Here is a 14,766-nt window from a genome sequence, read left to right as displayed (position 1 = left end):
GCCCCCATGCTTCCAGATCTCTGGTGGAATTCCATCAACTCCTGCTGCCTTGCCACTTTTCAGTTGCTTGATGGCTTTAACAGTCTCTTCTAGAGTGGGGATCTCATCCAACTCTGTTTTCACTGGTTGAAGTGGGGTGAGGTGAATTGCTGAATCTTGAACTACGCGGTTGGCACTGAAGAGAACCTGAAAATACTCCAACCACCGGTTCAGTATGGATGCCTTGTCTGTGAGGAGCACTTGGCCGTCTGCACTACGCAAGGGACTCTGAGTCTGATATGATGGACCATATACTGCCTTCAGGGCTTCGTAGAACCCTCTTAAATCACCAGTGTCTGCACACAGCTGGGTTCTCTCAGCAAGCTTGGTCCACCACTCGTTCTGAATGTCTCGAAGCTTGCGCTGGAGGTTGCTACATACAGTGCGAAAGGTTGCTTTTTTCCCAGGACAGGAGGGCTGAGCAAGATGTGCTTGGTAGGCAGATCTCTTTTTCGCCAGTAAATCTTGGATCTCTTGATTGTTCTCATCAAACCAGTCCTTGTTCTTCCCCAGATTATGCCACAAGCTCATGCTGAGGTTAAATGCTTCAAGGCTGAACATGACATGAAAAGGCGACGACAATTCACTGCAAACAAAAGGAATTCTGAGCTTCAGTATCTGTGTGAGCTTCATCATGCCCCCCTGCACCCCCCATAATTATTCTTCTGACTGGTATGACTTAAGTGGGCCTGACTGCTTGCTCTTGTTCAACAGCAGCCCCGCCTATGACAGCCAGTGTGACTTAGCTGTTGCCAACTCCAGGTTGGGAAATTCTTGGAGATTTGAGGAGTGGAGCCTAGAAAGGGTAGGGTTTGAGGAGGGGTGGGACCTCAGACAGATACAATGCCATAGACTCTACCCTCCAAATCAGCCATTTCCTCATGGGGAACCACTGTGGCCAATCTCCATGTGAATTACTCAGAATTACAACTGCTCTCCAGATGGCAGAGATCAGCTCCCCTTGAGGCATAGGGGAATGAATGCCTTCACTTGGGTGGGTGGAAGACAGCAAGGGTAAGGGGACACTTGCCCAAAGCCTCTTTCTAGAACCTGTTGTATTTTTCTTCACAACAGTCCTTATTTCTAGTATGTATATATTTCACAAGGGTGTCTGTATTTCCTGACTGTTCTTTCTCTAGTATTTATAACCAGGGGTGGAATTCTAGCAGGAGCTCCTTTGCATATTAGGCCACACACCCCTGATGTAGCCAATCCTTCAAGAGTTTACAAAAAGAGCCTTGGAGGATTGGCCACATCAGGGATGTGTGGCCTAATATGCAGAGGAGTTCCTGCTAGAATTCCACCCCTGTTTATAACCAATCCAGAGGCCAAAATTCTAGTGACACAAATCACTCTGTTGTTCATAAACTAGGCAAGGTATTTGTTGTCATATGATTCTGAGGTAGAGTTGTTAGAAATGTTGTTAGCCGCCCTGAGCCCGCCTCGGCGGGGAGGGTGGGGTATAAATAATTTATTATTATTATTATTATTATTATTATATTAGAGTTGCCAAACAACCTATAGAATAGCCCCTTTAGCAGAGATTAATGTTATTTACTAGTGATTTTTTTTAAAAATTATTTCCTTTGTTTATATCCCACTCTTCTCTTTAGCGGTGGCCCAAAGCAGTTTACATTTTTTTTATCCTTATTGCCAGTTTTTCCTCACAACAACCTTCTATTGTAGTTTATGCTGAGAATGTGTGTTCAAGTTCAGCAACAAGCTTTTGTGGCAGAGAAGGGATATGAACCTGGATCCTCAATAGCATAGTCTGATGCTCCAGCCACTGCACCACACTGGTTCTTACGGCGTCATGACAATTTTCAACTGCCCATTTTTACACATAAAACCTCTATTAAAGGAGCAAGACATTTTTTTCCTTCAGGTTTTTGGCAACCCTGTTCTGAGGCTGGGGCTTTGTAATGGAAGGATTCTAGAGGGAATTTTTCTTTCTAGAAATTTTCTTTCTAGAGACCCTGATAGATTTTTTTTTTTAAAAAAAAAAACCTGAGATTCTATCAAAGATCCTGACATTCTGAGTTAAAATGATATCTGTGAAGCTTAAACAGTATTGATCTGACCTTTTGCGTGAACAGGAGATTGGAAGCTTGAATGTGCGTGTGTGTGGCGTAGATACATCACAACTGCTTACTCTGTGTTTCCACAAATTAATGTGCACTTATCACCTTCGAAAATAGATGCCATAAACTGTGAGTGGTACACAGAATACAGCTTGGTCAATAATTCATATGCAATTACTTTTCATGGACCAGCTTATAGGTGGGCCTGCGGTGAATGAAGAAAAGATACATGAAACCTTTTACTGTGCAAGGTCTAAGCACACTAACAGCCCCTATTCTTTGAAATCCTAATAAGGATTTCAGCCTGTAGATGCCTGCTTGGGGAAATACCTGTCTATCAGACATCCCAGCTTTATAGTAACCCTCTCTTTAAGCCCTATGCTGAGCCCAGAATTTATAGCAAAGGCGGTGTGCTGCTGACTAGCAGAATAAATACCGCCTATGAGACCCTGTGAACATTTTTTGACAGCCTGAAAAGCTGTGGGGCTGCAACAAAACCAAAATTCTCTTGAGGGGATAATTTTGCATTTTGGTATAAGCAGGGACTGTGTTTTATTATGAAGATGTGGTTCCCTTAAGCTGGCAGGACAAATTGCCTGGTTAATGTTATGCCCAGATTCCTTCACTTGATCCAGTACTGGGCTTAAATGCCCCTGATGCTAAGTATGTTGTAGTACTGATCCCTGATAGAGAGTTGTTTCTCAAACTAGGATAATGCATTAGAGAGCTACTCTTTGATGAAGCAGTGCAATGGCCATGTATCCAAAAGTGAGGAAATGTATAGACATGTGTGTGTCTCCTCCTCCTCCTGCAGTCTGTTCAGTGACTCCCAGCCTTTTTTGCTATGGTGATCCATAAGTACAAATTTACTTGGGTGTAGTGATTCAGTTTAAAAAAAAAAAGGATATGTTTAAATCAATAAGACTGCAAAAGTCTGTAACATACTTTCACAAGCTTCATGCACCCACTTTCATGTCAGTTTGGGAAATGCTTATATTCCCCCTTGCCACCATGTCAGAGTGAAATTTAGGGTTGCCAGGTCTGACCACTGGTGGGGGGTTGGGGGAGGGGGAGGGTTTCCAGATCCAGTTTGAGAAACTCCTGGAGATTTGAGGATGGGGCCTGGGGAAGACAGGGACCTCAGCCGGGTACAGTGGCATAGAATCCACCCCCCAAAGCATCCATTTTCTCCAGGGGAACTGAGAGCCAGTGTGGTGCAGTGGTTAAGAGGTGGAGAACTGGTTTGAATCCCCACTCCTCCTCCACATGAAGTCAGCTGGGTGACCTTGGGCCAGTCATGATTCTCTTAGAACTATCCCAGCCTCACCTGGCTGACCTTGGGTCAGTTATTCTCTTTCAGCCTGACCTACCTCACAGGGTTGTTGTTGGAATAAAACATGGGAAGGGACAAGTATTGCCCGCTCTGGGTTGGGGAAAACCTGGAGATAGATCCAAAGGAGGGTGGGACTTGGGGGACTTCAATGGGGTATAATACCATGGAGTTTACCTTCCAAAGTTGCCATTTCCGCCAAGTGAACTGATCTCTGTTGCTTGGAGGTCAGTTGTAATAGTGGCACATCTTCAGCCACCACATGGAGGTTGGAAACCCTAGAGCCACAAACAGTTGAGATTATTGGAGGAAAGATGGGTGTAAAAATGAACAGATGGGTAAATTTACTGATTAGATAATATTTTTTGTGAACAAACAATATTAATCTTACATTTGTGCCCTGCCTTCCTTCAAAGAGCTCACTGAATATGTATGGGCAGATATGCATGGAGTTGATATCAGCTTGCAGCTGGGTTGATTTTTGTGTGTGTGTGTGTGTGTGAGCGTGTGCTGTTATTCTATGTCTCCATTCTGTTGCCTGCCATCTGCTGAGGGAATGGATACTGTTAGAGCTAAACCAGCTTCATTAATCTGAGCAAAAAGGAACAGCCGTGATATGCAAAGAGTCTATTGTAGCTACTTATAGCCCTGGAGAGCCAGTTTGGTGTAGTGGTTAAGTGTGCAGACTCTTATCTGGGAGAACCGGGTTTGATTCCCCACTCCTCCACTTATACCTGCTGGAATGGCCTTGGGTCAGCCATAGCTCTGGCAGAGGTTGTCCTTGAAAGGGCAGCTGCTGTGAGAGCCCTCTCCAGCCCCACCCACCTCACAGGGTGTCTGTTGTGGGGGAGGAAGGTAAAGGAGATTGTGAGCCGCTCTGAGACTCTTTGGAGTGGAGGGCGGGATATAAATCCAATATCTTCTTCATCTTCATCTTCTTCTAGAATTTTGGCAAAATTGGTGTGGCTGAAGAAGCATCACAAATGAATGATCAGCTTAATTTAAGGCACCATGGATGTCACAAGTTGTTTCACATCTGTTTTCACTGACACACCAAGGCCACTCTCTCTCTTAGGGGCTACAGGGTAGTGTTAAAAGATGTGTATTAAAATAGTGACTAATCTAAGGAGAGCAGTTATCACTGAGTAATCTGACTGGGCAGAATGAGAAGGGTTGAACTTGGTAGGGCTGGCACACCCCTGGGAGTCATTATCTGTTAGCCAGCCTGCTATCTTTCAGACCATATTGCTAAACTGTGTCACACAGATATGCAAGCAGAGAGTTGTTTATCACTTAGACAAGTATCCAAAGGGTGATTGTGGAATAAAATCTCCCTTGCCCCATTCATGAAACAGCTTTTAAAGATATGCATGGGGGGAGCAAGGTTTATGGAAAACAAGAGGTTGTTAAGGTTCTTAAGAATTCAGTAGAGCTGCATAAGTAGGGGTTCAGCAAGGAACAGGAATAGGCTTACCAACTCCAGGAAGAAAATATTCTAGTATCTGAAGAGAGCCTTAAAATGGGACCCAGGGACAGAACTGGTGGTTCAGCAGTGCTGCTGTTATTAACTCTGTCGGCTGCATTTGATACAGTCGACCTCCAGCTACTGTCGCTGACGTGGGGATTCAGGGGTCTGCCTTTCAGTGGCTTACCTCTTTTTTCCAAGGTCGGAGACAAAGGGTGGCTATAGGGGAGCAATTGTCCTGGAGGCACCCACTTGTATGTGGTGTGCCTCAGGGGCAGTTCTCTCCCCAATGTTATTTAACATCTATATGTGTCCCCTTGCCCAGATTGTCTGGAGATAACAGGCTGTGGTGCCATCAATATGCATATGACACCCAGCTCTATCTATTGATAGGGGGCCAGTCCAGCTGCACCCCAGAAAATCTGGCCCTGGCATTGCAAGCCATGGTGAAATTGTTCAGGCATAGTTGACTGAAACTGAATCTATCAAAAATGGGAGGTTCTGTGCCTAGGTCATGGTGGTCTGGGAAGAGAGACTCCTCTGCTGACCTTTGATGGGTCACCTCTAGTGCCACTTCTAGAGTCAAGAGCTTAGGGGTGCTCCTGGAGCCTCCACTGACAATGGAGGCCCAGGTAGCAGCCACTGCCAAATCTGCATTTTATCATCTTAGGCGGATAAGACAGCTGGTTCCATACCTGGAGCACAGCGACTTGGCAACAGTGATCCATGCAACAGTCACCTCAATTTTAGACTATTGTAACACCCTCTACATAGGGCTGCTCCTGACACAAATTTGGAAGCTGCAACTGGTGCAAAATGCAGCAGCCAGGTTATTATTGGAGCTACCTTTATGGGAGCACATTCAACCTGCGCTGGTGATGCTGCTAAGATAAAATTCCCAAAATCTCCTTGTGATCTCCAGGCCAAAAGACACTTGGCTGGCTACCACCAGAGCTAGAGCCTTTTTGGTAGCTGCCTGTGGAACACTCTTCCTGAAAATGTCAGGGCCCTACAGGACTTGCCACAATTCTGCAGGGCCTGTAAAACAGAATTGTTTAAATTGGCCTTTAATAAGTAACAGGGAAGCGGCCACTATACCACAGCACGGATATCTAAACCCATCCCAGTATAAACATGGAGTGTGTAACAATATTCAACAACATTATTGTATGCAGCGCTAAATATGAACTAATAATACTGACGCCATCTTGGATTTCAGGATTGTAAATGTATTATGTATTTTAATGTATTTTAATGATTTTGTTGTATTCTATTTTAACATTCTGTGTTTTAACTGTTGTTAGCTGCCCTGAGCCCAATAGGGGAGGGCGGGATATAAATATAATAAATAAATAAATACGTAGGATTGCACTGTTTGTGCCTTGGATGACCAGGTTCCAATCCTCTCTCTTCCATGAGTGTGGTGCATTTCTTGTCAGCCAAATTTACTTCACAGGGTTGTTGTGAAGATAAAATAGAGGAAGGAGAACTTTGCATGCTGTCTTGATCACCTGATCTCCAGGCAACAGAGATCAGTTCTGGAGAAAATGGCTGCTTTGGAAGGTGGACTCTGCGGCATTATGCCCCATTGAAGTCCTTCCCTTCCCCAAACCCCACACGCCTCAGGCTCCACCCCCAAATCTCCAGGTATTTCGCAGCCCAGAGCTTGCAACCATATACATTAACCGCCTTTTCTAACAATCCTTCAAACTGGTTGTGTGTTCTTCCACAATGTACATACTTTCACCAACCAAATCAGTGAGTACATGGAATCACTTTTATTTATGTGGATTTGTAGTGATAAGTGCCATGATAAGGAAATAAAGTCTTCCTTTACTTAATTTTCAGGAACTAATTGCTTTGTTTGTTTAAATGGCAGGGGGAAACCCAACCTACTGGACATGGGATCTCTGATGATCAAACCAATACAGCGTGTGATGAAATATCCTTTGTTACTATGTGAGCTTTTGAATTCAACACCCATGTCCCACCCAGACCATGAAGCTCTGCAGGAGGCACTGGTGGCTGTGAAAGACATGAATATGAACATCAACGAACTTAAAAGAAGGAAGGATTTAGGTCAGAGAGAGAGAATGGCTAATTTTTATGTTTCAAATTATATGGATGCAGTGCAGTTTGAGGCATGAAAGGTGGAAACAATATGTGCTTGGCCAAAAATCATGCCCAGTCCAAAAGCAGGAAAGTGTTTCAGGCCATCCTCTTCTTGTGGGGTCCAATTTCATCCTGTGTTTTCCGGTTTGTAGCAATTTATAGTCTGCTATGAAGTCCAAAGAGCTATCCAGTTCTGGGCTGCAAGAAACCTATGATTTGAAATAGCCATTTGCCTGACTGGACCATCACAGCAAGCTTTACTTAGTGTGTAAAGGAGGGGAGGATTGGAGTACGTGGCAAGAGGATACCAGTTTCTGATGGTCAAACTATTTTAAACCAAGCTTTGGGTTACTTCCACATGGAAGATTCCATATTCTTCTCTGTTGTGGTTGTTTTGGAGACTTCTGCACACCATTATCACGTGAACACTCCTTTTGTGGGTTCTCCTTTGGTTATGTTGTGCAATATGTGTTTGATCTTTCCTGAAATATTGCAGCCAAAATTGTTATGGGAAAAATATGGATGGGAAGGTGCACCTCTCTGCCCACATCTAGCACTCTATCTGCCTGACTTCTTTTCCCTTTGTGCCTGCCATTCCCTCCCTATCAGTGAGCATTTTGCCAGCTGTATTTTTATAAGTGGTTGATATACCTCCATAGCATTTATACACTATTGTGATATAACTACCATTGATTTTTGAAAAAACACAAACCGGCTGACAATAAACATTCCAGTGGTGAGGCAGACACAAGACCCTATTCATAAATTGCAGGGAAAACATGCACTGCCTTTGTACAGGGTAAACCTGATTGTTCTTTATACATGTGTTGAATAATCCTCAGATTATATTCAATGCACATGAGCTAGTATGCTTGAAACCGTACATTTATCCAGGTACCAGTCTCTGGTTTCATTTGTAATGTGAACAAGTGTTGGCTCTTCTTACAAACATGCGTGTGCACCAACATACAGGTTGTAAGTACGTTCACTGTAATATGTGAACCAGACTAAGGGGACACTTCAGGGAACTTTTTGGGTAAGGTTATAGAGCGGGCTGTGGCAACTCAGTTACACGGATGACACTTCTGCACTGGATCCGTTCCAGTCCGGCTTTCATCCAGGTCATAGGACGGAGACAGTTCTGGTTGCCTCATTGATGACCTCCTGTGACATCTGGATCGAGGTGGCTTAAAGGTGTTGTTATTAGATCTGTCAGCCGCATTTGATACGGTTGACCACCAGCTACTGTCTAGCCACCTCGCCGACGTGGGGATTCAGGAGTCTGCCTTGCAATGGCTGGCCTCTTTCCTCCAAGGTCGGGGACAAAGGGTGGTGATAGGGGAAGAATTGTTCCGGAGTCACCCACTCATATGTGGTGTGCCACAAGGGGCAGTTCTGTCCCTGATGTTATTTAACATCTACATGCGCCCCCTTGCCCAGATTGTCAGGAAGTATGGGCTGGGGTGTCACCAATACATGGATAACACCCAGCTCTATCTATTGATGGGTGGCCAGTCTGGCTGCATCCCAGACAACTTAGACCTGGCATTACAAGCTGTGATATCTTGGCTCAGGCTTGGTCGACTGAAGTTGAATCTGATGAAGACGGAGGTTCTCTATCTTTTGATGGGGTGCCACTAATTTTGGCCCTGAAGGTCAAAAACCTGGGAGTGCTCCTGGAGTCCTCCTTATCTATGGGGGCCCAGGTAGCAACGACTGTCAAGTCCGCCTTTTTCCATCTGCGGCGGGTATGACAGTTGGCCCCTCTTCTGGAGCACTGTGACTTCGCAATGGTGATTCATGCTACGTTCAGCTCAAAAATAGACTATCGTAATGCCCTCTACATGGGGCTGCCCTTGATTCTGACTCAGAGACTACAGCTAGTTCAGAATGCTGCAGCACGGTTGTTAATGGGACTCCCGAGATGGGAGCACATTCAACCAGTGCTGAAAGAGCTGCATTGGCTGCCTATTGTGTTCCGAGTCTGTTTCAAAGTGCTGGTATTGACCTTTAAAGCTCTATATGGCCAAGGACCTGTTTATCTAGGGGGCTGCCTTTCCCCATATGTTCCCCAGAGAGCACTGCGTTCAGGAACTAAAAATCTATTGTCCATCCCCGGACCAAGGGAGGCCAGACTGAGCGTTACACGGGCCAGGGCCTTCTCAGTAGCACCAGCAATGCTGTGGAATGCGCTCCCTGAGGCCATAAAAACTCTGCGGGATCCCTCCCAATTCCACAGTGCTTGTAAAACTGAACTTTTTAAACTGGCCTGTAACAACTAGGGGAGAAGGCTGCTGCTTTTATGCTACTGGGCAACTCCACCAGAAGGCCCACCAACCGATAAATTGTATACTCTGTATAGCACCAATATTTTTAAATTGTTTTAAAATTATAATTGATGTCTTATTGTTTTATATTTGAAATTGAGATGTTGGTTTTTATATGATTGTTAGCTGTCCTGAGTCCGTTCGGAATGGGCGGGATATAAATGGAAAGTAAACAAATAAAATAAAAGCACCTCCATGCAAAAACTCCGTTGCTGCAAATGCCTCTGAATGCACAGCAGTAATGAAACCAGGATGTGGAACTGAGCTTCTGTAGAGGCAACCTTTTATGGATTAGGCCTACTTTTCTCATGCCTTTTTAGTGTGGTTGTTGCTGCTTCATGGCTCCTGCTCTACCAGTCTGGGTATCCGCTCCCATGGTTCAGCTTTTTGGATGCTGAAAGATCATGTAAGTGGCACATTTCCCATAGCTAGGCATCCCCTGCATCGTTTGCCAACATAAGGGCAGAAGTTCTGGTACTAAGTGCCAAGTTTCTATTCAGCTAGTGATAAGAGGCCTGAAATACTCAAAGTGCTATTCCACTCTTACATTTGCTTAAGACACGTCATACAGCGAGGCATTTCTCTCGTTATGTTTAAGCTTCTCCCTAGCAGACTTGCCAGGGATTTAGATGGCAAAGGCAATGAAATTATTATAGGGCACAGGATTATGCATTCTGCAATAAATAGCATCAGCGGTAGGACTGCAAACAAGAGGAGCAATTAGAGAGATGGATTTTTAAAAGCTTATATGGTCATAAGGATTTCCATCATCTCTCTTATTTCCCAGAGTACAGAAAATAACCTCTGTGCTGCTCTCTGGTCTCACACGGCTTCATATGAGAGTAGGGCTGGACTGGAGCCCAGTAAATGCAAATTGTTAGCATTGACATTATTTGTGTAATTACAGTCCTGAAGTATAAGAAGATTGATGAAGACGAATCGCTGAAAGAGAAATTTTCAAGGCTGAATATTCACTCCATTAGTAAAAAGTCCAAGAGAGTCACAAGTCACCTGAAAATCCTGACCGGTGGAGAACCTCAGGTATTAAGCTGTTTAATATTTTGTCCAGTGGCATCTGTAAAAAATCAGTGTGGCTTAATAGTCACTGCTTAGAATCAAAGAGTGCCAAGGATGTGAAACTTGGTAGTTAACCTTGGGCAAGTCATTCTTTCATAGCACTGATGTCACAGGGTGTTTGGAAGGAGAAAATGGAAAAGAGTTGGAAGGAGAAAATGGAAAAGGGTGCCCTGAGCTCCTTGGGGAAAGGCTGGAATAAATGTACTCTAGATCAGGGAAGTCAAACTCATTTCTTATGAGGGCTGGATCTGACATAAATGAGACCTTGTCGGGCCAGGCTGGGCCATGTTGGGCCAGGCCATGTGTATACCGATTTAAGATTAGGTAGCAGAGATACAAACTTTTTAAAGGACACAAACACAACTAAAGATTAAAAAAACCTTAAAACATGCTTAAAACATTAGCACTTGTTGGTCTTAAAGGTGCTTTCTTTGTATTTGTCCCATGGGATCCAGGGACTGGGCAAAGGAAGCTCTGGCTCTTTTCCTCCCTCTCCAGGGGACCAGGAGGGGGGGAAGCCTCAACCAATGGAGAAAATCAAGGTTTTACTCTGTAGCTCCTGTGTAATTGAGCAAGCCTTGCAAAGCAAGTTGAGATGCAGAAGGAAGCAAGAGAGAGGGAAAATGAAGCAGACAAGAGCCAGTTGCTCGGGGGCCTGATAGGAGCCCTCTGGGGCCTGATTCAGCCCCCAGGCCGCATGTCTGACACCCCTGCTCTAGATAAATAAGATGGTTCACAGTTATTTGTGCATCTCCAAGGAAACTTAAACTCAATGCTCAGCAGTTCTGCCTGGCTTGGCAGCAGGGGGTGTGACCTAATATGCAAATGAGTTCCTGGTGGGCTTTTCCTACAAAAATAGCCCTGATGCTCAGGCAGAACAAAAATAGTTGCATTTGTTTAAAAGGTGTTTCTTGTGCACTGTTAGTTCTGATGACAAGGCTGAGTGTTTGCAGAGTCTAGTTTTGGAAATATGGTAGTGATGAGGAAAAGAAGAACAGGCGTAATAGCAATATTAAGATTTTTAAGGTCCCCCCCCCCCCATGCTCAGGTTGGTGCTTTCCTCTCACAACAGTCCTTTCATGTAGATTAGGCTGAGAGAACATGACTGAACAAAATGAGCTGTTTCCACAAGAGAGAATTTTCAGTGGAGCTCTTATAGTTGCTTCAAATTGGCGCTGCAGCATGCCCACAGTAATTTTCTATGTGTTTTCCTTGTATCAGCCCCCCCAAAGCTGCACTTTCCTCCTTTTCTACTGGTGGGCATTTAAAAAAAAATCAGGGATTGGTATATTGCTATAGTGCAGTAAAGTTACAGCAATCCATTAGAACAATGTACTAGTTCCCAGCTCACTTTCCTTTTTAAAAAATAAGTATCTAGCCCTTTTTGTTGTGGATTTAAAATTTTATTTATTTATTTATTTAATGGACTTATATCCCGCCCTTCTCACCAAAGTGTCTCAGGGGAAATGTATGACCTATACTTTTTCCATTATAACTCTGCAACAAAAGGGCCAAAGATTTTTTTTGTAAAAAAAGGAAGCTTGGAACTAGTATATCATGGAAATAGGTCATTATTAAATAGTATGGCAGTTTCTGTGTTTTAAAAAAGCCGTCCAACATGGTGGAGAAATGGTGGGCACAGGGTGCAAGACAAACTGGTGCTAACATGCAAAAATGCACACCTTCCCACCCACTTGTATCCAAACAAGGCTGGCCCATTCATTCAGCACACCTAGGCAATTGCCTCTGGTGCTAGAGGTGGAGTGTGTCCAAACCAGCTCTGTTGCTGCCCTGTCCACATCATTGGAGTCTGCTGTGGCAAGCAGCAACCCTGGGTGTTACTCCTGATTCCAGTGAGTGGCCTGTAACATGTCACAGATGGGCCAGGTTCTTTTTCCAGAGCTGATTGCCTCCCACTCTGCACCATAGCAAGCAATAGCCTTAGTCCTAATAATGGTGAAAGGAGTGGGGGCAGCTTCCCTGCAGTGTGGGAGAAAGAAAAAAAGTGGGAAGAGGGGCAAAAAAATTTAGGCACCAAAAGCATTTGCATTCAAATGTGCCTTGACCGCCAGTTTGGTGTAATGGTTAAGTGTGTGGACTCTTATCTAGAAAAACCGGGCTTGATTCCCCACTCTCCCACTTGTAGCTGCTGGAATGGCCTTGGTTCAGCCATAGCTCTCACAGAGCTGTCCTTGAAGGGGCAGCTGCTGTGAGAGCTCTCAAAGCCCCATCCATCTCACAGGCAGGTCCATAGGCTGCTCTGTTTAGCTCCCCTTCCCTCTATATGGTCCCTCCATTGGACCCCAGGAAAAGGGAGGGAGAATGCATGAAAGAGAGAGTGCAAGACAGCAATGAGAGAGAGAGAGAGCAGAGTGATAGTGAGAGAGAGCATGAGAACGAGAGAGCAACAGCAAGAGAGAGAGAGAGAGCAGCAGCGAGGAGGGGGAGAGAGAGAGAGTGCGCGATGGGAGAGAGTGAGAAAGCAACAGTGAGGGCTGAACAAGAGCATGACAGTGGGGGGAGAACAAGAGAGAGCACAAGAGAGTGGGAGAGCAGCAGCAAGAAAGCGAGAGAGGGAGAGTCTGGGGCTGGATCAGAAATGCTGCGCAGTCCACAGGAGAGAAACTGTAAAATAATCCCGCGTCCTACCACCTCACCTCATTTTCTATACCTTAAGGTGTCAAGCAAACAAGAAAGGAACTCTTCCCCTCCCATTTTTACCCTTTGTTCCTAGGGCAGGTGCCTTGAATCATCTCCTTCCATATACATTTCCCCCCCCTTTTATGTGTGTGAGAGAACTGGGACCAGGAGGGCTGGCCACTGGAGGGAAGAAGCAGCCAAGCTCCATGGGGGGCCCCCCCCACCAATTTTTTTTTAATCTCCAGGGCCCCTCCACCCAAATCACAGGGTGTCTGTTGTGGGGGAGGAAGGTAAAGGAGATAGTAAGCCACTCTGAGATTCAGAGTGAAGAGTGGGGTATAAATCCAATTTCTTCTTCTTTTGTAGAAAACTTGATTTGGGAAAGATTTCACTGAAGCAGAGGAAAGCACAAAAGTGGGACAAGTAGAGGATGATATAACAGTGCTCCTGAAAACTGCAGCGTAATAAGGAAGCCAGGGGGTAGAGCAAGATATTTGTATGGAAATAGCCTTTGTGAGCTTCATAGCAAATGAGGATTTGAACTAAGTCTCCCCAGGTTTTATGCAGTGCTCTTTCCTCATAGGATGACAAAGGAGAAGAGGGCAGAGAGAAGAGAACCCACTTTTTGTTTCAGAGAAATTTGAAGGCTCTGTCTGGGTTGTTTCTGAAGCTCATGTGGACTAGAAAGGAACCAACTGATCTTTATGGAGAAGATTCTTTGTATGCCAGATATCTTATTCGGTTGTTGCTTTGGAGCAAATCAGTACAACCGAGTGTATCTTCAAGACATCCATTTAATTCATTCTTTTGTGTCAAAATCTCATGACTTTGAACCAAAGGGATACCACTCAGTAGCATCTACCAGAACCAGCACTTGTAAAATTGGGTGTGCTGCTCCCAGATATAATAGCTGTGGCAAATATCCTTTTCTGTATGTGATTCACCCTGCTACACTTCATCAGTATTCATATGCCGATTATTAAGGGCACTGCATTTTGCCTTCTAGGCAAAGTGCTTTCAAATGTCAAAATTAATTTGACTGGCAGCTCAGAATGGGGGGGGGGGGAGATAACGTCTCCCAGTATTCCCCATCTATTAGGGAAAAGAAGAGGCCCTTTGTGCTCATGTCAGGTCATGTGTTCTTATACCAGGTTCCTATATATAGACTACAGAAGAGGTTACAGAACCAAAAATAGGTAATTTTGTACCCCCTGTACTTTGATAGTAGTTATTTTGGTAGAAAGGTAAATACAAATATAACAAGAGTAATAGTTACACAACATTGATTTTAGTCATTATATACTTTTAAAATATATTTTTATTTAGAAAAAACATGATGCTGAAAAGAAAAAGGGTTATATAATGATATATAATATAATTTTTCTGCACCCCTCAGCTTTGTGCAACTGTCCTTGTTGAAGCTCTGAGATAGCTTAACACCTAAGTCTCACTTCTATTCATTTGTTTTATTGTTTTATTTTATTTTTCAAATTTATATTCCAGCCTCCCTACAAGTAGGCTCAGGGCTGATTACAGACAAATAGTTAAGCCTTTCAGCATTAACGACAGTACATAGATTAACGAATAATTACAACCCACTGAAACAAATAAGTTTAAAACACATTGTACCAGATGTCATGTGCACAGTGTGCACAATGGTGCTTAAGTTTAGAAATAACAACTACAGGACTTTTT

The 14,766-nt window shown here is 44.2% G+C and overlaps 1 protein-coding gene across 1 annotated transcript in view; it reads left to right on the top strand.

The window, feature by feature from the left end:
• The window catches only part of ARHGEF38 (Rho guanine nucleotide exchange factor 38), a 67,595-nt gene that overhangs the window by 35,012 nt on the left and 17,817 nt on the right, over positions 1-14,766 (top strand). Inside the window, exons 5-6 of the mRNA XM_060247384.1 lie at positions 6,795-6,994; positions 10,262-10,395. Of these exons, the coding sequence (XP_060103367.1) occupies positions 6,795-6,994; positions 10,262-10,395 (334 nt within the window). The remainder of the gene's footprint in view (positions 1-6,794; positions 6,995-10,261; positions 10,396-14,766) is intronic.

The sequence above is a fragment of the Heteronotia binoei genome, chromosome 9 (assembly GCF_032191835.1).
Source record: "Heteronotia binoei isolate CCM8104 ecotype False Entrance Well chromosome 9, APGP_CSIRO_Hbin_v1, whole genome shotgun sequence".
Taxonomy (NCBI): Eukaryota; Metazoa; Chordata; class Lepidosauria; order Squamata; family Gekkonidae; genus Heteronotia; species Heteronotia binoei.
Note: the sequence above shows the minus strand (reverse complement) of the source record. Positions and strands in the feature narration are given on the sequence as shown.